Consider the following 23,547-nt stretch of genomic DNA (forward strand, 5'->3'; position numbering starts at 1 on the left):
GGAGGATATATGAAGGTGTGCTGCTCATGAATAAAAAGCATGTAAAATACTATGTAATATTTTCTGAAATTAATAAAACAAAGGGAGGTAAGTGAGCCTCATGGGAGTGCTTGTGTTTGTGTTCTATCTAATATAACTCTAATATTTTTGTCAATTTTCAATGTCATTTGACTAAATAGTTATGATCTTGGTTATTTTTGCCAAGATGAATAGGAGGCAGATTTTTGAAGATTTTATCATTACTCAAGTTAGTGCTACTTTTGATAAGTTTTTAAATTGGGTCAAAAGGTTTCTGTTGGTATGTATTTTTAAGCAAGTTTTTGTGGTTCCTAGGAGGGTAACTAGTGTCTCTGAAAGTAGAAAAAGCAAATTTATACTGGGGTTAACTTTTAGGAGACTTTTTGAACCTTAAGCAAGGCTATAAGAGAAGTCCATTTCAGTTAGTAAGAAAACTTCTAAGTTAATATGAATTTTCTATTCTCAGTTGAGTTTATCTCGTCTGTTGCCTCTTTGAGTTGAGCTTACTCCTCTTTGAGATATTTTAGTTGAACTTGCTAGTGTTCTTGTGAATCTCATTGGCCGGGCCGTATCAACATTCTTATGTCTTAGGGAAAAAGTGTTTAACAATATAGATATCTCGTGAATACTCCCATGGATAATAGCGATATCTCCAGTAATAGTAATTTTTGTCAGCACTATACATTTTTTATCATCGTGAACAAAACATTTTTTTTTTTAAATACTGATAGAAGCTACCAGTTGTGAACAAAATATATTATAGTAGAACTAGGGTGTTCTTTAAGTTCACCAAGTTTTTTTGTGAACTCAAGTCTAAAATCTATCGGATTGACTTGAAACATTGAGTCCAAACCGTTGATATCCATCTATCTCCCAAAAATTCGACTAAAAACTCATATAAAACAAAAACACACCTAGAATTAACAAACGGTTTAACCTTAATACACATTTTGGAAAGTGTATTTTATTTCTTAATGCCATATTTTTGAATTAACTACTATTAAAAAAAAAAAACTATACATGTAGAAGGAAGTTAACTTAATTATACAAACTGAAGCTGGAATAAAATGATACATTATCACTACTAAGAAGAATACCAAGATAAAGTTTTCTGAAAGGACATCAAACTATATAGGAAATCAACATGATAACATAAAGTGAAAGGTAAAAATACTGAGAAATTTTAGAGAAAGTAAAATATACAACCGACCTAATATGATAAGAAATGTATTTCTCATTGCGGGGACAAGACATGAAGAAATGAATCCTTATTAACGACCAACTGCAATACTCTCCTCAGCTTCCTCATCTCTATTGAAATCATCTGTTGAGAGAAATACAGATGATGACTGTAGCTCTTGTTCAAAACTAAATTGCAAGGTTGTATCAATTTGTGCATTGTAGTCAAGAAGAATCAGTTGCCGCTCGACCAAACTTTGGGACCTCCACAAGACCTCGAGCTGTATCTCAACTTCCTTCATTGTTGGCCTTTGTTCTCCTTTCATTCTCAGGCACATTTCTGCAAGTTTCGCAACGGCTTCGAGTTCTATTCGGTGCACCATGTTCACAACTTGTGGATCCAGAATCTCAAAGAGACGGTTCTCTTTCATAGCAGAACTAAAATATGCAACGAGACTACCCCCATCAAACAACCCAGAGGAGATTAATGGTTTTTGTCTTGTTAGCAATTCAGCTAGAATGACCCCAAAGCTGTAGACATCACTTTTCTGGGTTAACCGACCAGACCTATAGTACTCAGGGTCTAAATACCCATATGTACCTTGGATAACTGTAGTCACGCCCGTTTGATCTATTCGTACAGATCTTGAGGCCCCAAAATCTGACACTTTTGCTGTGAAATAATCATCCAATAGAATGTTTGATGATTTTATGTCTCTGTGAAAAACAGATATAGAGGCAGATGAGTGAAGATAGGAGATTGCTCCTGCAGCTTCAACAGCAATTCTTAACCGATGCTTCCATGTCAAGGAGCAGTGTTCCTCTACATGGAGATGATCAAAAAGTGTTCCTCTCGAAATGAACTCATAAACAAGCAATGGGACTTCAGTTTCTAGGCAACACCCATAGAGTTTCACAACGTTCCTATGGTTGACTTGTGAAAGAATGACAACTTCATTTATGAACTGATCGATTTCGGTCTGATCAACAATTTTGGACTGTTTTATGGCCACAACACGTTGATCTGACAAAATACCTTTATAAACTTCTCCATGACCTCCCCGACCAATAATTAGTCCATTATCGAATCTATTTGTTGCTTTTTCCAGCTCATCTAATCTAAAATTTCTCATTGTTTGTGTTGTTTCTTCATTGGAAGCAATTAGTTGTTGTAGAAGTAACCCGCGATTTTGCACGAAGAACTTCTGTTTTAGCTTTTCCTGTTTTCTCTTTTCAAATAGTTTGATACGCTTGGCTATAACAAAATATACTAAAATTATGCTAATGGCAGTTACAAATCCCAGCATGATTGTCGTACCTGCATACATAAATAGAGCAAGTTAGGAAAAAGGAAGGAAGAAAATTGCTTTCCATCCTAGCCTGATCGTCTATTGTTTCATGTTTAGTTCAACCTTGCATGATCTACGAAGACAACTATTGGCCAAGGTATACTACTTCGTAGGTGACTAAACTATTGACAAGAATCAGGAACAGAACTTTTATTTTACAAGGTATACTACTTTGCTACATCAAAAAGAGTTATATAACACGATTCTATCAGTAACAGAACATTTACTTTATACTAATTAGCTCAGTCAATGCAAAAAAAAATAAAAATAAATGACAATCTGATAGATCATATTAAATTGTTAATGATCTGTTGACAACATAAACTTTTTTTGTTGACGTTATTACATTTTTTTTGGTGATATTGACAACAATACGTCATTTAGATCATTAGTTTTTGGAGTGAAATGGCAGAATCAGTATTCTAAATAGCAGGTTCATGTGGCCCATAGAGTTACAAGTCTTCAAATACTACACTGCCCATTAACTGTAAAAGTTATGACTCTATATAAAAAGTCCCTGGAGAGTGATCATGCTAAGTTTTTAAGGCGAATGGTGCTTGGTGTTGCTATAATTTTTTTCAGGATATTGCTGTTTAATGCATGGAAAGTTAATTTGACCCTGAATTTTGTAATTCAGACTTTGGGTGAGTGACTTTTCAAGAAAATTGGATAGATATGATTAAGTTCGAATGAGTCGGACAGTTTATTGTGATCAGATTTTTCCACCTCAAGCTAAGTAGGCAATATTTAGTTTCAGCATCCAGCTGTATTAGTTTTTCATTTATCCTGAAAAATAATCCTTTCTCTCTGTTGTTATATATGCTTGTAAGTTTTAACAACATTCAAAACATGATGAAAGTTATTCATCCTGAAAAAGTAATAATATACCTATAACTAGTGGGACATTGAGATCGCATTCTCTTGGATTTTTATGATTACTACGCCAGCCCAAAGGACAAGAGCAGCGATATGATCCTTCTAAGTTGTGGCACTTTCCTGGCTTGGAACATAGATTTTGTATGGCACATTCATCGATGTCTGCATGAATATGCCACAATATCAAATATTTCTACATAAAAATTAAAAAGACAGGAGAGCAAGATTACAAGGGAGAGAGAAAGACCTTGGCAGCCTCCATGAAGGTAAGGATTGCCTTCAAAACCATTGGAGCAGCTGCAGAGATAACCACCACCATTGACTGTCGAGCAAATACTGTTACTGCTAATGCATGCATAAGAGGACTTGTTAGTCTGTGCTTCTTTGCATGTCGTGTTTCCTATGGCCCAGTCGAGCACCATAGCCAGTTCAGTCTCAATAAACCAATCTTCGTTGGTGATGTAAGTTGTGTTGAACTTGAACTCAGCCTCCTCCACTATCATTGCATAGCTGCAACGACTAAAGTTATACACCTCTGAGATGTTGGCCCTCTCATCAAACGAGAACGTAAAGGTAGACGTTCCTTTGGGGATATCTATTTGGCAACAACCAATTCCAGAGAAGGATCCATGCTGAATGACGGTATCTAGGCTATTACATGAAGAAAGGCACCCAAGTGAGTTATTAAAAGGATTATTGTCAGGGATAAGATAGGCATGTGTATTGCAACCAATCACTGTAAATTTATTCTTCTCGGTGTTGAGACGGAATGGTACGATATCTATGAACTCCCATGCATCAGTATTCCAGTACTGATCCTCTTTCTTTGTGGTTCTGTTGTAGCACTTCTCATATCGAGGGCTGGTTATACGTGCCTGGCCCAATGACAAGCTTATATTCAGAATATCCCAAACGTCTTTGGATCTCCGGAACGGATTAAAGTAAGGAACGGATTTACCGTCATCCTCGTATGTGATGCAAGTGAGCTCGAAGCCTTCCATGAAGCAATTTTGGCCATCAAGGTTTTTGCAAGTATTATTAGAATTTTTTGACACGTAGCAATTTTGACTAATGCCAAAAGGGTAAGGGATGGGAATTTCACCGCAGCTCTCCTGACACCCAGGCAGAGCGATGGTGTTCTTTGCAGATTCAGTGGTTTTGAACTGGAGGAGGAGGAGGAGGAGGAGGAGGAGGAGCTGGGTTACTATCATTGCTACCGGAGTACTGTTTGAGGTATGTACTACTTGCAACAGGTTTCTTTTTGTTTCCTTCATCAAATTCATAGCCATAATAAATGACTAATCCACTATATTTTTATCTAGTTTCTCTCAATAGATGGATGCCCCATTACTGCACTTCTACGCTCTTTATAAAACATGCACGTTGAAAATTGAAAAAAATAACGAGTCAATTTATTTAATTATTGGACCACAACTTTATATTCCAAAAGCTAGTCTGTGAGACACTTCTCTACGGAAATATAGTCAGCTGAGCAAGATGAAAATATAAAAAATATATCTTCAAAACAGAGAAAATATATATTATTTATTTATTGATTGTATATTCATAATTTTGCAATCAACAAAATCTATACTCTATTTATAAAACATACAGTGTTATCAGAACCGGACCGGACCGGTCGGTTGGACCGGAAAAAACCGGAACCGGTCAACTGACCGGTTCGGTTCGTATAAAATATTACCTCTGCAGTTGAACTGGAAAAACAGACTTAATTAACCGGTTTTTGTTCGGAAACCGCGTACCAGTTATAAAAAAAAACCGGTTTTAAACCTAGTATACTTTTCACGCATAACGAGAAAAAGAAAGAGAGTAACAGGTCCTGTTGTACGCCTAAGATTTTTTCTCTCAAAAAAAAAGGGTCATGTTGTACTATATGAATATGGGTGTAAATGAGTAAATTCCAGTCACATCAACATAAATTATACTCTTTTTATTTCATACATTTTTTGTAAAGAACCCTTGTTTTTAGATATTATAAAAGAGTGAATCAAGTATAATATACATAATACATCACAACTATTGATATAGACATCTTGAAACAATAATTGTTATTATTTTATTATTTACATATTATGAAATTTGGTACTGTAAAATCCTAAATTCATCATACAAAATTTATAATAATGGGATGCTATATTTTCTCTCCAAAAAAAATATTTTGTCATTTCTTGATCAAATAAGTACTTTCAATATATTTTTGGGTGATAAAATTTTAACTAATCTATAAATTTATAGTTATTATTTCATATGTATCTGTGATTTTTACTAGATAAAAACATATTTATTTTGATAATATATCTCATAAATATATAAATTTTAAAAAAATCAACGATCCAACCTTGACCCATTGGTCAGACCAATGAACTGTTAACCTGAAACTTTTTCGGGTCAACGTCTGGTCCTGTTCTGATAACATTGATATAATGTGACCATATACTTCGGATTCAATTTCATCAATGTATTGTGATGACAGAAAAACATATTGTATAAGTTTGATGTTTTGGATAGGATGAAAATTTTAATTTTTGATAATAAGTTATATATATATATTTAAAAATCAGTAATTGAACCAGTTGAACCACCGGTCCGACCATTGAACCGTTAAACCGAAGCTTTAGCAGTTTGATGTCCGGTCCGGTTCTGATAACATTGAAAACATAGCTTTAGAGCCGTTAGAATTAATACCGAAAATAAAAAGAGCCATTATGTAATCTTCTATAATTGGTAATTGTCGGAAGGAAAAAGAATTGGGGTAAATTCCCACATGCTATGCTAAGCGTTCTATTACATATTTTCAACACTCCCCTCAAATTCGAATTGTATAGATCCATCGAACCCAACTTGTGCCTCATAGATTGAAAACTGGATGAGTCCAAAACCTTTGTGAAGATATTCGCTAATTGATCCTTGCTATTCATGTATAGTGTTGAAATCTCTTTTTATTGCACTTTTTCTCTTTTAAAGTGACAATCGACTTCAATGAGTTTGGTGCTTTCGTGAATATTGATAATAGGCTAATTAATATGCCAAGTCCTCCCAGCGAAGACCAAGACTTGGAGACTTGGGGGGTCAAGCTCACGCGGTATTAATTTCGTCGTGTTCTTATGCATGCATCCATCCATCCATCCCATATTCAAAATTAAAATAAGCTTGTTTTCTATATAATAGTTGTTGAGGAATAAAATCATAACCTCAGAAAATATTTATGATTGATATAGTTTAGATAACAAATATATAAGCTAGTAACCGATTGTATAGCTGTCAAGCTATTTTGGTACGACCTCTTTTGGTTCCTACCTGGATCCTTGTAAACAATTGTAATTAATACACAATTAAGGTAAATATTCGAGGCATTGTAATTTAGAAAATAGCCCAACAATTAGCAGCTATCAGTGGGCCATATATGACGTCTTTGTGTGTACACAACACGCCATAATGCGAAGAACTTTATGCAATGGATTCTGTATAGGCAAGCAAATCTTCATAATCTTCATAATTTCTTCCAAATAAGACCAAGACTTGTTGACTTTGAGATCACCCCACGCGGTATTAATATTTTTGTCGTGTTCTTACACATGCATGCATCGATCACATATTAAAAAAAAATAAGTAAATGCTTTTAAGTGCAGCCCAAACTAGGTGGTGTCAGATACGATAAGGGTCGGATGGAAGCATTTTCATATCCGTATTTATTACAAATTGTCTTTATTTATATCTTGCACTTATCCGCTAAAAAGTATTTTACACATGTATCCTACCCTGATTCGTTATGATTGTCGGATAACGAAAAGGTAGAGGAAAAATAACGGGTAATACTAATATAATATTTATTTTATTATTTATTAAATAAAATATTAAAACATATACATTCATTTCACACTTGTATAATATTTCATTGAAAAAAAACTCATCATGCCAAGCATATGTAGACCAATTAAAATACTATTTTTAATTCTTATTAATATATTTAATATATATTTCTATTTTCTTATAATTACTCTTTTGTTGGTGTAAACATGTATAGGTGGGACTTGCCTAATTCATGTGAACAAGTTTAGGTGGGACTTGCCAAATTATGACTTTTCCCTCTTCACATTAAAATCTTTGAAGGAAGGTCAGGTTCACAAACTGTGGAAATTCTGATTTTTTTGCCTAACTGACGATTAATATATTCATCTTGAACCTTCTTGTACGTGAACCATAAGAGAATGATTCAATAAAATATAGTACCTTATTTTTTTTTGTCGCTCCTTATCCAGTTTCCTTCTATTATGCCAATTAGTTTAATTTTACTTCAATTAATTTCTAAATTAAGCGCAGGTATAAAACACATATAGTTTCAATATGGTGACATTCTTTTATTATTTGTTATCCACCCGCTATCGTTTCGTTAACCGATAATTTTAACAGATAAATATAGGGTAAAGTAAGATCAATTCTTAATGGAGAAAGATCGGATATGAATACGGTAAATTCTTAATGGGTATGAATGTGAGAATATTTCCACCCTATACCTGTATGGTCTCCATTAAAACCCTTGGTAATACTTGAAACTTGATAGTTTTAGTTGCAGTCAAAATATTCTTTAGTGTATAATTTTATTACTTCTCAATTGTAAATAATGAAGAGTTGATGAGTGCTCCAGGTCTTTTTAAATACATATGTTTATAAGAAAAATTTTCTAGTGTGCTAATATTTCCATCAAAATAGCATAGGCAATAATTCCATCAAAACTTTACAATATTTGTTCTATCGCCATTTTACCTATATAACTCTTTCATTAATTAACTAAGTTTAGAGTGGTATTAAGATGATTTCTAATTTCAGAGTGATATTTTTAAAATTTTAAGATTTTGGAGTGACAAATAACCAATTTTTCTCATTATTTTAATTTTAAATTGACAAATTTAACTTTTCTTTCTTCAAACATTCAATACCTTCTCCCATAGCTAATTTGTTTTCATGCTCGCCCCCTCTTTCCGACCTCTCCTCTCACTGAGCCTTTAATAGCTGAGACCATCTCCAGCCCCCTCCTCTCAGAGTCAAGTAGCAAATAAATTTTCTTTTCCCAAAAGGGACTCGTCTCCAGTTTTCTCCCAGCTCCTGTTATCTCTTTGGTGGAGAAAACTGTATACCCAAATGTATATTTTCTTATCACAAAAAGCTCTTCAATAGCTAGCTCATATTTATTAACTTATTTCTCGAATGAAATCATCGTAGCCATAACTGGTCAATAAAAAGATTTAAAGGAGAGAAATGATGTCCAGGTAAATTTTGTGAAAAACAGCAAAATATTGACACTATGTCAAATAATATTAATCAATGAAAGCAATTGATACTATGTAAAATATTAGTAGGGGTGTCAACGATACCCTTTTAGTCGTTTACCCGACCCGTACCGTATTCGATAAGGCGGGTATGGGTAAGATTTATTTTCGTTAGCTTATTGGGTATGGGTATATGTAAGGATTTTTTTTCGTTAGCTAAACGGATAAGGGTACGGGAAAAAGCTATTTCGTACCAATTGGGTAATTATATAAAATATAATAATATGATAATCTTTGAGCAATATTTATTGAGTACTTTTGTTATTTAGTGTATTGTTTTTGTTGTAAGAAAAATATTAAACATATTATTTTTATTTGTATGTCTTGTTCGTTAATTAAATAATTAAATTTGTCGGAAGATATATTTTTGTTTTTCAATTCTCTTGTTTTATAAAAAATACAATTTAGTTGAAATTGATTGCATATTTATATTTATTTTTATTTTTTATCAGTAATATTATTGCATATGTGAAAAATAAATAACTTTTGATGTTCTATTTGTAAAATATAATAAAACTAATTATTATAGTAGTATTATTCGTTATTCACCCGCTACTGTTTCGTTACATCAATTATTATAGTCAAAGTAGCATTGTTAATATCTTTATACAAACTATCAATTCAATAATTTTTTGATATGGCATATTTGTTTTTCTAAACGTTATTGTACACCGACATAGTCAGATGGTGAAGAAAGATAAATCAAGCATACTAAATTTTTAAATTGTCATCTAATAGATATTGATGTAGTTTTAATTTTCATACAAGATGTAAATAGTTTATCAACTTGAGGCAAAAAAATGATATCTACTAAAATTGATGGACGATTATCTATCAACATACATAATATAAAGTAGTAAGAAAAACTGATGATACATATAAGAATAAAGTTAAAATAATTTAAGAAATAGTAATAAAATCTTTTTGGCTTGGGACAAGCTATGTAGAAGGTAGAAAGGTTCGTGATAGGCTTAACGAGTCAGCAGTTAAAAAAAAAATCTTTTTATGAAAATAAAACCCTTACGAATTGAGCAGAAGTAATACTGGGTGGTCTCTTGAGAAGTCCCTGTGTTTTTTATTCTGGTTAGGTTTCATTTCTAGCCTATTCTAACTTGTTTGGGAATAAAGACTTTGAAGTAGAAGAAGTAATAAAAAACATTCTAATTATGCTTATAGTTGCAGCAAACAAAGCATATTATTGCAATGAATTTTTGTTGCAATATATTATTGGTCAAAATAGCAGAAACATAGACATCTTAAATTTTGATTTTTGTTTCCTTCGTCCTAATTATGTTGAAATATCAGTCCAGCTGGCATTCTTTTGACACAGCCCAAATTGATCCAATAAAATATTACTTCCATTTAAATACTAATAAAGCCCATTTATATATACATATGTTTGAGCCCATTTTAATTGACAGTCGCCCATGGCAGTTGGGTTTTAAACCCGATAAGAAAGAAAAAGGCAGCATGCTTGGGTAGGATGCAATTAAAGCACTGCAATTAATCAAGGCAGCATGCTTGCCCATTTTAATTGATACCATCTTCTCAAAAATTGCAGCAGCCACCAACGCAAAGGAGGCATGGACAATCCTGAAGATTGCAGCATTTCAAGCGAGTACTCGAGTTATGGCCGGCAATCAAACTTCAAGGTCTACACAAGGACTTTGAAACATTGCAGATGAATAAGGAAGAATCTGTGCAAATTTTCCTTTCAAGAGTACAAGAGGTGGTCCATAAAATCAGAGTATTTAGGCATACATATCAGACATGCCAGCTGGCGTATCAGGTTAGTTGGCGTGTCCCAACCATGTTGATACGGTCTCCGATACCGCGTTGAAAAAGTGCTGATACGGCCCGAAACGTCCGATACAAATGGGACACGGCTGGATACGCGCATGTGGACCGCGACCGTGAACTGCTCCTGGACCTGTGCACCGTGCATACACCCATGAAATTGAATTTTTTTTCTTGCCTTGCGTGAATCGAACTGGGATGTTTTACAACTCTACTAGAGCTTCTCTTGTGTTATCTCCTAGTAGTTATAGTATTTAATATATTCTTTGGTTAAGTCTTTAATTATTTATACAAATTTATTTTCTATTATGATCAAGGTTCTAAATAGCGTTTATAGCGGGGAGACCAAAAACAAAAGCTTTAGCGAATAGCGAAAGCTATTATAAATAGCGTTCTCTTATTTCAAAAATTATATTTTATATTTCTATTAATAGTAAACATGTCTCATCAAGAAAAAAAAATACCAAATTGATTAAGAAGTTATAATATTCATATTGAAGTTCAATTTCTCACAGACAAGGTCCCTAGGCATTGTTTTAATTTTTCATTTTTGGAAAACCCAACAATAATGCATAATACAAAATTTAATTGATATAGCCCACACATGTTCCATTATATTGATATAGTTTGATAAAGTAAAAAAAAAAACCCATCTGGACATTAACGCCTATTAAAATTGCAAGATCATAAGCCCATGCAGCATAGCGGACCGCTATTGCCGCTACGCGCTACACGCTATAGCGGCCGTAGCTCGATTAGCGCAGTTTTACCCCGTAGCTTAGCTTTCTAGGCCCAAAACCGCTATATAGCTATTTAGAAGCTTGATTATGATTCTCTTAAATACAATATATAAAATAATTAAAAATAATAAATATATAATAGACGTATCGTATCCTCTATTTTTGAGAATTGTCGTATCGCCGTATCTGTGTCGTATCCGACACAATACCCGTACTCGTATCTATGCAACATAGCTTGCATCTAAATATCATAGGAATTACCACTAGTGGAAAAACTGAAATCAGAATCGACATATTTGGATCGGCTGTATGAACCAACCGATACTAATACCTATTTGGATCGGTTTTATCAATAAAACCGATACTAAAAGCTAATGAAAGCACAGCACATGAACTAATTGGATCGGTTCCTAGCTAAGAACCGATCCTAATACTTGCAAAAAAAAAAAACAAAGTATCAGGATCGGTTGTTTATAAACAACTGATGCTGATACTTTTTTTTTTTTTCAAAATTGGTTTTGCAAAAAAAAAAAAAAATATCAGCATCGGTTGTTTATAAACAACCGATGCTGATACTTTGTTTTTTTTTTTCAAAGTTAGTTCTGCAAAAAAAAAAAAAAAAAAAAAGTATCAGCATCGGTTGTTTATAAACAACTATAAACAACCGATGCTGATACTTTGTTTTTTTTTTCAAAGTTAGTTCTGCAAAAAAAAAAAAAAAAAAAGTATCAGCATCGGTTGTTTATAAACAACTATAAACAACCGATGCTGATACTTTTTATTTATTTTATTTTTTTTATTTTTTATTTTTATGCAGAACTAACTTTGAAAAAAAAAAGTATCAGCATCGGTTGTTTATAGTTGTTTATAAACAACCGATGCTGATACTTTTTTTTTTTTTTTTTGCAAAACCAAATTTGAAAAAAAAAAAGTATCAGCATCAGTTGTTTATAAACAACCGATGCTGATACTTTTTTTTTTTTTTTGCAGAACTAACTTTGAAAAAAAAAATAGTATCAGGATCGGTTGTTTATAAACAACCGATCCTAATGATAACTCCCTATAAAACCTGCTTAGGGTTCTTCTTATTTTCATTTCGCGCCTCTCATTTTCAACTTAGCGTCTCTCTCTGTCTCCGTATCTGCCTCTCAAAATCCTCAGTACTCTTTGTCAGCGAGAAGGCAGGGAGAAGACGCCGCAGAGTCGCCGTTTCTGGCGCCTGACGGCGGTGGTCGGTGCAGTGTCAGCGATTCTCTTGGCGACAACTATCAGTTCTAGAAGCTTCCCGATGCTTTGGATATCGAGCAACAGCTGTAAATGCCCCGTGGGTGAAAGTGTGAAACCTTCTTTTCCAGATTAAGTACGAATTTTGTGAAGTAATGCACGAATTAACAACAATTCATCTAAATTTTTCATGCTTATTTTCTGAAATAGGATGCAAGGAATTATTCTGGTATGGTGGAGGATTGCTGTTGCGATTATGAGACCGTCAATCATATAAATAAGGAAGTCTTGGATGGAGTTCTTCAAGAACTTGTTAAATCTCCATTTTTCAGATATTTCAAGGTGATATACCATACCACTTACATTTGGTAACTTATCAGTTTAGATGTACTGGTACAAATTGGTTTCAGCTTTACTCTCCATTTATAAAGAAAATTGGAGGTTCTGCAAAAAAAAAAAAAAAAAAAATAGTATCAGCATCGGTTGTTTATAAACAACCGATGCTGATACTTTTTTTTTTTCAAAATTGGTTGTGCAAAAAAAAAAAAAAAAAAAAAAGTATCAGCATCGGTTGTTTATAAACAACCGATGCTGATACTATTTTTTTTTTTTTTTTTTTTGCAGAACCATCTTTGAAAAAATATAGTATCAGGATCGGTTGTTTAAACAACCGATGCAGATTATTGTATTATCAGTATCGCCTTCATCAGGATCGGTTGTATTCCGATACTAATATGCGTATATAACCGATCCTGATTCCATATTTTCCACTGGTGTACCATGATATGAAATTACTTAATTTAATTTTATATTTATAATAAAATGCTTTTAGTTGTCGAAAATCGTAATGATATTTGCCATTAATTTAATATCAATAAAATTATTTACATTGCTAATAAAGGAGACGATTTTAATTTATTATACTTATAAAATTTTATTATATGTTAATTATTAGACTTCAAATTATTGGAATTTATAAATACTATTAATAAAAAATAGTATTGATAATAAGTATTATAAAAAGGAAAAAAATATAATTTTGAAAGAATACTTTCTCAAATTAGATTTTTCCACGACAAGTACCACAATACAACTAAGCATATATCGGTAGGCTTTGAGATCCGTGCAAAGAAAATGTATTCGCTGGATGGGGAAGCGGTTTGCTTTTAGCTTTTCTGTCTGTTTCTGAAAAACACAATCGTTCAAATGTCTAAACCTAACAGAAATTTTGAGAATTGTTTTGAATTCTAATTTGTTGAAATTAAATTAAATCTAAAAGCGTCATCAATTAAGGATAAATGTCAAAAAGAATTTCTATGAGTCTACCATAATGTGTTAATTATTAATTATGTCGGACAGCAGTTCCCAATAGACAATATATAACAATAGTATATAACTTGTTAAAAAATTGATAGACATGACGATTTTATTACAAATATTAATGGATACATCTGCTAAAATTGATCATATTTAAAACAATAAATAAGATTCCCAACAATAATTAATGGATACCAAACAAACACAATCACATCACATCACACCAACAAACACAAAGTACAATAATTAATTATACCTCCATAACATAAGAAAATCCTCCCAATTAATTAATCATTGGGTTTGAATAACGGTTCGTATATGTTTCACTTTGTCCCATTCCTCCCCCGACTTGTTCTTAATTTTTGAGTGGAGTGCATAATCTATCTTCAGCTCCTCTAGGGTGAGCACAAACTGTAGGTCGGGAAGAGCAAGTAAATCACTGCAGTCTTTAATAAGAAGGTACTTGAGCATGGACAATGCTCCATCCTCCACCTTCCATTCCTTCATTTTCTCGACATGATAGAGTTGCAGAGTATGCAGTCTAGGGAAATCTTCATTCTTGCAAACTATGGTACTCGCCTCCATTCTAATGTTGCCCAGCTTCAGAAACTCCAAAAGACGTAATTCCCCAAGTTTCGGTATTGGTTCATCCTTCAAATTAAAGCCCTCTAGTGTTAGGCTGACTAACTTTGGAGGCATTTCTGCAATGTGAACAGTATGGCTCCCAGAGAGATACATGGTGTGTATTTTTGGATAACTTGGGGAGGTGCTCAAATCAATCATCCCTTTCGGAGGATAAAACTTATCAAATCTCACTGAGAGGAGGTCTTCGAACTTGGACATGAGGTTATGTATCCCCATGCCATCATTCTCATCATTACAGTTTAGCGTCAACTCACGAACACCAGGAAGGTGGGGGACATTTTTCTTCCATGATTCTGGAACACTAAAGTAGGTGAGGCTTCTTAGGTTAACTAGGTTTGCTGTTGATGGAGGTCCCACTGTTCTCGGGAAAGCAAAGGAATGAACATGCCTCAAACTAGGGATTTTCCAAAAACTTTCTGGTAACTCTCCGATAGATGTATATCTAATATCAAAGGTTTGCAGATTTCGCAAATGACCAATCCATGATGGAATTACAGTTACCCCAGACCCTCTCAAACTCAAGTATCTCAAGTGGATCATGTTCTTCAAATCAGTCGGTAGGTCACTTATTCGTGAGTTATTTAGTTCCAAGACTCTGAGTAGCAGAAATCTTGTACCAATGACATTGCCACCTTTGAAATTTATGAATGTTCGAAGTCTGGGCATATTGATCTTTATGAGATCCTTTGATTGGTTTGTGCTGCTACTCTCATTGACATTTTCGTGAAATGCCACTCGTCGTGTCATGCTTACATCCCCCTCTGCATTTTCTTTCTTCCAGATGAGAAGGAAATCATTTTCTGTAGCTTCACGCAATGCAGCTTCACGCAAAAGATCGTGAAGCCGGATAGACTCGATGGCACCATTAGGAGACCTCTCAACAACTTGAACCAAACATCTGTATATTTAATAGTACACAAAAAAGGTTAAAAAACAGAAGAAAAAAAAATGATGTTCTGTATTAGTTAGTATTCTGTAACCACTCTAAATTGTCAATCAAGTAAGGTACGTTGCAACTATCAATACTTTGATAACAGAGTCAGGTAAAATATGCTAATAATGGAAACAGTATTTTATTTTTTGTAAGAATTCTATTTATTATGTTTAATAGAACATTGTATAACAAATGCTCTGTTTTGGTTATAAGTTGTTATGAATACAAGATGAAGTAAAGGACTGCCATCTACACATTAATTTAATTAATACAAAAAGTATGGGGTAGCATCTACGATAAAAGACCAATTCAAATTAAAAAGTCTAAAGGTAAGAAACTTAAAAAAAAAAGTGTAAATTAAAGAAACTTAAAATAAAAGTCTAAAGATAAATTTAAGAAACTTAAAAAGAAAAGTCTAAAGGTAAATTAAAATATAGTAAAAGACTACTATCTGATATCTAGAAGTATTCATTATAATTATGTTACATAAGTTATAGACCAACGCAAATCTTAAACCAAAAATTATAGACCAATTTAAATTAAACGTGGTCAAATATCTATTGTTATTTAAAAATCAGCTTTTGATGACAAAGCAATGCTCTCTGTGTGAGAGATCGCAGGTTTGAAATATGGAAAGGACAATTTTTTGTGAATATTAAATAACTGAATAGTTTGACCTCCAACATTTACTAATATATCTATGTATCTATCTATCTATGGTTACCATAAAAAGCCGGGGATTTATTTATTATAAACCAAATTCAAAAGCTCGCTGATTACTTACCCTATTAAGTATATATAAAACAACAAACTAAAACAAAGATATTCAAATACTGTAGTGAAACGAGTAAACAAAATGTTTACCTAAAAAATGACATTTCATTAATACTAATTTAATTTACCTTTCGAACTATTGATTTCAAATAATACATTTAATTTATCTCTTTCCAACAGTTGATAAAATAATTATATAGTAGCCTTGGGTGTTAAAATTTATGTTTTTTGTTTTTATTAATTTGGAGGCAAAATAATTTCTAATGTGTTAATTTGAATGATATATTTTTGTTACTAAGAGATTTGACTGTATAAAATCATTTACTTATTATACTCTCAGTTATATGATATAATTTTTTTCTATAACAAACCGTTTCAGTCTTTTAGAAATTAATAAAATATGGTATAACTTAATTGTTAATTAACATAGGAAAAATAAGTTATGAAACCTCATAACACACTTTCAAAGTACAGGAGTTTAGAGCGGTATTCGGCTATGGGAACGGGTTGCATCCAATGGATCCCTCCACTGACCGATTCGCTTTAAGATCCGTGCATGTCACTTCAATATCAGTGGGTGTTCGCTTCATGATTCGTGCCGATATAGCGTGCACGGACCTTAAAGAGGATCGGACAGTAGAGGAACCCATCAAACTCAAATTTTTGTAATTTTAGTCCGATGGGCGTCGGATGCAAATTTAATTTTACAAATAATATTGGTTAAAGAAAAGACCAAAATAAAAAAACAAAGATGGTGCATATATTTCATAACACGGTTTCAAGTTCCAATACAAAAATAGAAGTACCAGGAGTTTTATAGACATTTGAAGATCAGAAAATGAAAGTTTAGAAATGGTATATCTTGCAAGTAGCAGAGGACAATTCTGACAGGCCGACAAGATGCATGGTATATTTATTTAGAGAGGTATTCAATTATAATATTCGTATATTTATGACAACAATACCTTTGCGCAAGCTCCTCCAAATAATCTTCAGCATAATCCTCTAATTCCCCTTTATTTTTGGCCTCTACTAAGCCTTCAGCTATCCACATCTTCTTAAGGTCTTTCGCCTCAATTTTGTAGTCCTCCGGGAAGCAAGCCAAGTACCTGAAACATGGAACCAGCTTGATTCATATATAGTTTGGATGGCAGATGTATATGCTTTGTCACAAATAAAAGATGGAGGTAAAATTTTTAAATTTCATTTGAGCCAAGATCAAGGAATTTGCAAACAGTGATCCAAGAACCGAAAAGAAAAGATCAAACATATTTTTTCTAGATAAAAAAATGCCAAAAGTAAGTAACAGAACAAGGACTGATTAGTAAGAAACCATGATATTACTTCCTGAAACATTTTAGAAAATAGTGCCAGTCAAGTGTCGGATATAACTGGCTTCTGAGAAATGGCCAAGGTACTTGGATAAGTTTTGACGTAGATATCATTATTTCAACTTCTTTACGAAAAAAGTTTCCTCAACTAAAAATGCGAGTATTTTTATGTAAAAAAATAAATTTTTTACCGAAAGCATGACTTGTAAAGATACGGCAAGTCATCATAGCTGGTGGCTAGAATTTTGATGCATTCTCCTTCTCCAACGACTTGCCAATCCAACCTCTCGAGCACTCTAGACCATTCTCCGTGCGTACGATGTTTCCTTGACAAGAGGCCTCCCAACACAATGAGTGCAAGAGGCAAGCCCTGGCATCTCTGAACTAGCTTTCTACCAACATCCTTCAGTTCTTCCGGACACTCCGGCGAGGGATTGATACTTCGAAGTGCCTTCTTTAGTAAAAGCACGAAGCTTTCTTCTTCATTGAGAAACCGAAGTTCATATACACCAGTAGGATCTGCATCATTCGCTACATTAAGGTTACGGGTTGTCATTAGCACCCGGCTCCCATTTCTGACGTCCACGAGGCCGGTCTCAAGCTGGTTAAAGACATGTTCGGTCCACACATCATCTAACACAATTAGGTATTTCTTCTTCTTCAAGAATGTGATGACTTCTCCGGATAGAAATGCAATATGATCTTCTTTGCTTTCCCCTTTCAACTCTGTCTTATATCCAAGTTCCTTGTGTATATTATTTAATACATCAAGGAGATTAAAATCTTGGGAAACAGTTATCCATAAGAAAGAATCAAAATGACTCCTTACAGTTGAATAATTGTACAGCTTATGAGCAAGAGTTGTCTTGCCAGCCCCACCAGGACCGACAATTGAAACCACACGCCGGCTCGGGCCGTGCAACAACAAATTGATTATCTCTCTCTTTTCAGCCTCAAAACCGACAACTTCACCGTTATCGATGTCAGGGACCACACGGCGTTTAAAATGATTAGGTTGTGTTTGGAGAATGCTTTGAGAGTGATCTCCGTCGCGACTAAGATCTTGTATCCCGAAAGTAGTTCTACTTTCAGAGATTATGCGGAGTTTGGATTGGATCTTAGAAATCTTCTGACGAAGAGCGTAAGGAGAAAACATCCTGTTTGGGATGAAACCAAGCCTATAACTGTTGATGTCAACAAGGAATGTGTCGATCGCATCCTCGGTCTCATATGCGACATTCCTCACATCACGCACCCATCCCTTGATCCTCTCATCACCTTCATCACCTCTCTTCTTCTTGGATTCTGCATCCTTTAGAAAGCACTGCATCTGACCCAGTTGAACCTTCAACTCCTCCACTTGGCTGTTGACTTTGCGCAGGGAGCGGACTTCGTCTACAACTAGGACTGCTAGCTTAGTTACCACAGTGGAGATGACCCCCTCAGCCATCTTGCTCTATTGCACTTTTATCAAAAAATTTTTTTGCTCTATTGTAATATCTCTTTCTAGCTCTCTCGCTCTTAATTTGCTGATTTGGTAAGATGGAAAGTGTATTGCATTTGCAGGTATTTAAAGTAAGAGAATATTTATCTTGGGAGATGATCAACAGTAGCAATCTGTCTATATCGGGTCCACAATCGAAATACAGTTCAAAGAAAAGAATAAAATTATTTTAAGGAACTAAAAACTAATAAATGGGGATAAAACATGGGATCCTTCATTCCATGTAATCCATATATACCAAATTAAGCCTTAACATTCAAATATAATTTGTTAGAGAAAACATTCAAAAATTTAGTGAACACTGCCCATGGAAATGGTTAAGATTGATCCGTATGTACATCAGATTAAAATTGAATCCATTCTTACAATTTCAGATAAAATTATCAAATTAACACGTCCAAAAGTGAAACCAAAATTTGTAATATAATTTTAATTGTTGTTCATTAATGAATTCGATCGTAATTTTTAATCGCCCTTTCTAGCTCTCTCGCTCTTTATTTTCTCTGGTAAGATACTAAGATGCTAGGCGTATTGCATTTGCAGGTATTTAATTCGAACCTACAGATGTGAGAAGGGTCCCACCTTCAACATACACCGCTAAGCTTCCATTTGGGCTCACTCTGAAAGCTTTTTTCCATTGTTTCCACTTTTATGTTGGGGAATCGAATATAACCAGGGATGCACTTAGAAAACCTCTTCGTATTCATCAAGCCAAACAATCCCTTGTTCGTAAAGCTAATTTTTATTTCAAAAATACAAAATTTATTTTGATGTTGGGAAATGTCTCTTTCTTTCCCTTCTTTATTTCCGCTTTTTCTTTAAGTGAATCCTTCTTTATGTTCTCTTTTCTTTAATTGGATCCAATGTTACGCTTATATTATACACTGCCCAGGGACTTGAGTGTGAAAGAATTAAGTCAAGATTTTTTAGTTATCATCTTAATATTTCAGAATTCTAATTTTCTCATCGCATTTTGAAAAATTCAGAACATACCACTCACACAGAATTAAGAAGCCGACAGTGCAACTCTGAGGTGTGCAGGACTCCAACCATGATTATCTTCTATATAAACCCAGTCATGTCTAGACGGTAAAAAAAGTAGAAATAGGTGGAAGCAGTGTTTATTTTCAGTGAAAGGTACTTTTTATTTATTTATATTTTAATTTATTTTAGCATAAATTAGAATTAGCTTTAGGTTTATTGGTTAGAGTATGCAAAATTGGATCTGAACTGTCTGAAACTTGTACTAAATTAGACCAAATTTGTACCAATAATCCCTAAAAAATAACAAAATTACAACCTTAGTAATTTATCATATTTGCCCAACCATAGACTAAATTGGACCAACCGTTTGCCAAATTAGACCTGAACTGTCTGAAAATTGCACCTAAGTGGACCAAATTTGTACTAATGGTTCTTAAAAATAACAAAATTTACCAACTTAATAATTTACCATATTTGACCAATCGTAGATGAAATTGGAACAGATTTGTACCAAATTTGTACTAAAAACAATGCTTGTAAATTTTTTAGTGTGACATCATCCAGTGGAAGTATACCCCAGATGAGATGATTTGCTCAGACTTGGATGAGGAGCTGGCTCGATCCATATTTCCTCAAATCGATGACATAGGAAAATGTCAGCACAATTCTCTGGTACCCAACCATGGGATACAAGATCTTCAAAATACAGATGCAAATTTTAAAATTATGAATCCAATACACACACTACTAATATATAAGAATTTAGACTATGTATATAAATTAAATTAACCAAGGATTTATTTTGAAAAATAGACAAGGGAGCCACATGACATGTTAATCTTATCCTTTCTTTTTCTTTATGTGAAAGGCATGGCCTGCCTTTGCCTTTCTTTTTATGTGCGAGAAGGGTCCCAAACATACACCACTTAGCTTCCATTTTGGTCCCCTCTGGAATCTTTTTTTATATTATGTCTGGGAATCAAATTTTAGAGATAAGGAATAAATTATGGATAGACTTAAGCATCCTCTTCATATTGGTAAAGCCAATCAATCTCTTGTTCGTGAAGCTAATTTTTTTCCTTATGTTTTATGTTGGGGAATCTCTCTTTCTTTGCCTTCTTTATTTCCTCTTTTTCTTCAAGTGGATCAACTGTTATGCTGATTTAAACTGTTGGGGACTTGAGTGTGAAAGAATTAAAGAATAGAAGGTCTAATTTGCAATATTACTAGAATTAATAAATTAAACTTTTCGGAGGGTTTAATAAGAGAATGATTAGCCCTTTGGGCTCGTTTGAAAAATTTATTAAAACGCATTTGGGATCCCATTTGTTATGGGCTTTTAGTCATGAACTGTTTATGATTCACTAGAGTGCAATTAGCTCTATGTAGTTCATGATTCGGTTGTGAATTCTTATTTCTCTGATCTTAAATTTAAGTCATTTTTCTATGGATTCCAATTTTCAGTTAAAATTTTGTAAGAATCAACTACAGTCGTTGTTTATTCTGAAAATAAAATTATAACACATCTCCATAAAATTTTGTATCCATATCAGAATTTTAATATTTTAATTCATTTTAGTAGAAACAATTCCAATATAAATAATTTGGAGCTGAATTTTTTTGTTATTCGAACTGAAAAAAAAATAGGAGATGAATTAATTGTATGAAAAATTTCAACAAATCTTGATTTTCATTCAATCTACAGATATTATTGTTAATAAAACTATAAAATTAGAGTTTGAAATTAGAACAAGTAGAATTCAGATACTACATAGAGAAAAAAAGTAGCACAAGAAGGCAAAGGAGGAGATGAAACTCAACTTGTCGGAGCATCACCTGATCATGCCTCAACAGCTATCAGTTTGATGAAGTTAAGGGGCAGACTCAATTAAATTACATTTACTGGAATTTACTGACAGTATAAGGACACTTTTGCATGTTTGCCGATGTGCAGAAAAGGAGCAATATTCATTATTTTCTCTTGATTGTGTTTGGTAATCATTCAGGTATGGGGAATTTCTATGTACTCTAAAGTCGGTGGCAAGAGTATGCATGGAGGGTTGGTTTCAACACGCCAGAGTACCACACAGTGAAAGTGGGGCTGTCTCATGAGTCATGACCCCATATTTCAGTCAACTGTGGTGGTCAACAATGTCAAATACGATTCTATACCCGGCTTCAGCACTCGCAAAGCGGTGGAGCAGTCTGCTGCCGAGATACTGGCACTCTCAGAGATTCTAAAGTCTAGCCAAAAGAGCTCTCTCTATCTTTCTCTCTACATGTGTGTGTGGGTGCGTGCAATTACATTGATGAAATCAAGGGTATGTCGTATGCTCTCTCTCGCTCTCTCTCTACCTGCCAAGTAATTTATTCATCTCGTACCTCTCTTGATTTTTTCTGACAACCAGAAGTTTTATGGGGATGAATCCTTGTTTATGTGAACTAGCCATTAGGAGATTTGACTGAGTCTAAAAAAATTGTGGTGTTTATTTATATTTTATTTTGCATAACTGAAACTTGGTTTAATATTTTTTGTGTTTGATGCAAATAGAAAGAAAACAATCAAGGTGTTATTTTTCCATGCAGATAAACATTTGGTCGTATCTACTATCTTGGTTTTGATTAACAAAAGAGGAACTATATATGGGATTCAAAACCTTGGTAAAATGTTTAGGTAATTAATGTAATAGAAGAAGAACAAGATAAAATTAGCTGACCATCTAAATAAGAAATATAATTTTGTATTAGGTAGTGTACCGTATATGTTGTGTAGTCCCTGAATCTTATAGTAGGTTATGGTGCTCATGATCTGGAGGATCTCCTCACGGTTTGTTCTTCCTCATTCTCATTACTAATAAAAAATAAAAATAAATGTGTAATCAATTTCTACTAAATTGTATTTTTTTATAAAACAAGGGAATTCAAACACAAAAATATATATTCCAAAAAATTCAATTATTTAATTAAAGAACAAGACATGGAAATATAAATAATATGTTTAATATTTTTCTTACAACAAAAACAATACACTAAATAACAAAAGTACTCACTAATTATTGCTCAAACATTATCATATTATTATATTTTATATAATTACCCTATAGGGTAACGGGTATGAAATAGCCTTTACTCATACCCTTACCCGTTTAGCTAATGAAAAAAAATCATTACCCATAATCATTCACAATAAGCTAATGAAAAAAAACTTAACCATACCCGCCTTATCGAATAAGGTACGGGTCGGGTAAGCAGTTAAAAGGCTATCATTGACACCCCTACTTATATACAGTCGTTGTTCTATCCATCTGGCCACTATCCCTTTGGATAGGGAAAGAAACCTCTTTATATCCACTCTTAGGCATCTCATAAAAACTAGTTGAGAATATTGAACGGCTAAGTGATTCAAAGTACTGCCTTTAATTTTAAATGAAACCAAAACTACATCTCGAATAAATTAAGAGGAAGTTTCACTAGATTAGTGGAATCTTGAGCCAAATCTTGTTGAAACTTGCTAGTTTTATTTGTAG

The 23,547-nt window shown here is 33.5% G+C and overlaps 2 protein-coding genes across 3 annotated transcripts in view; both read right to left on the minus strand.

Annotated features, from left to right (window-relative positions):
* Positions 1–1,143: 1,143 nt before the first annotated feature.
* The window catches only part of LOC144546493 (wall-associated receptor kinase 2-like), a 46,846-nt gene continuing 24,442 nt past the window's right edge, over positions 1,144–23,547 (minus strand). The window contains exons 1-3 of one of the 2 annotated variants that reach the window (XM_078295045.1): positions 3,670–4,607; positions 3,435–3,584; positions 1,144–2,515 (exon numbers count right to left, since the gene is read on the minus strand). In XM_078295045.1, coding sequence (XP_078151171.1) covers positions 1,290–2,515; positions 3,435–3,584; positions 3,670–4,423 — 2,130 coding nt within the window. In that variant the 5' untranslated portion in view covers positions 4,424–4,607 and the 3' untranslated portion in view covers positions 1,144–1,289. Of the gene's footprint in view, positions 2,516–3,434; positions 3,585–3,669; positions 4,608–23,547 lie in introns of those variants that run through there. The other variant, XM_078295044.1, reaches the window with a different exon arrangement.
* LOC144546492 (putative disease resistance protein At1g50180) lies at positions 13,984–19,114 on the minus strand. The gene is made up of 3 exons (XM_078295043.1): positions 17,724–19,114; positions 17,167–17,310; positions 13,984–15,391 (listed from the first exon to the last, which is right to left on the minus strand). The coding sequence occupies exons 1-3, from the start codon at positions 18,980–18,982 to the stop codon at positions 14,140–14,142; spliced, it is 2,655 nt and encodes an 884-aa protein (XP_078151169.1). The 5' UTR covers positions 18,983–19,114; the 3' UTR covers positions 13,984–14,139.

Source organism: Carex rostrata, chromosome 29, assembly GCF_964058835.1.
Source record: "Carex rostrata chromosome 29, lpCarRost1.2, whole genome shotgun sequence".
NCBI classification, from domain to species: domain Eukaryota; kingdom Viridiplantae; phylum Streptophyta; class Magnoliopsida; order Poales; family Cyperaceae; genus Carex; species Carex rostrata.

Excerpts from the sequence above, each read along its gene's own strand:
- LOC144546492 (XM_078295043.1), bottom strand. The coding sequence starts at position 18,982 with ATGGCTGAGGGGGTCATCTCCACTGTGGTAACTAAGCTAGCAGTCCTA. Across the intron at positions 17,311-17,723 it reads CTTTACAAGTCATGCTTTCG|GTACTTGGCTTGCTTCCCGG; the intron begins GTAAAAAATTTA and ends TCCATGTTTCAG. Across the intron at positions 15,392-17,166 it reads TTGGAGGAGCTTGCGCAAAG|ATGTTTGGTTCAAGTTGTTG; the intron begins GTATTGTTGTCA and ends TTAAATATACAG.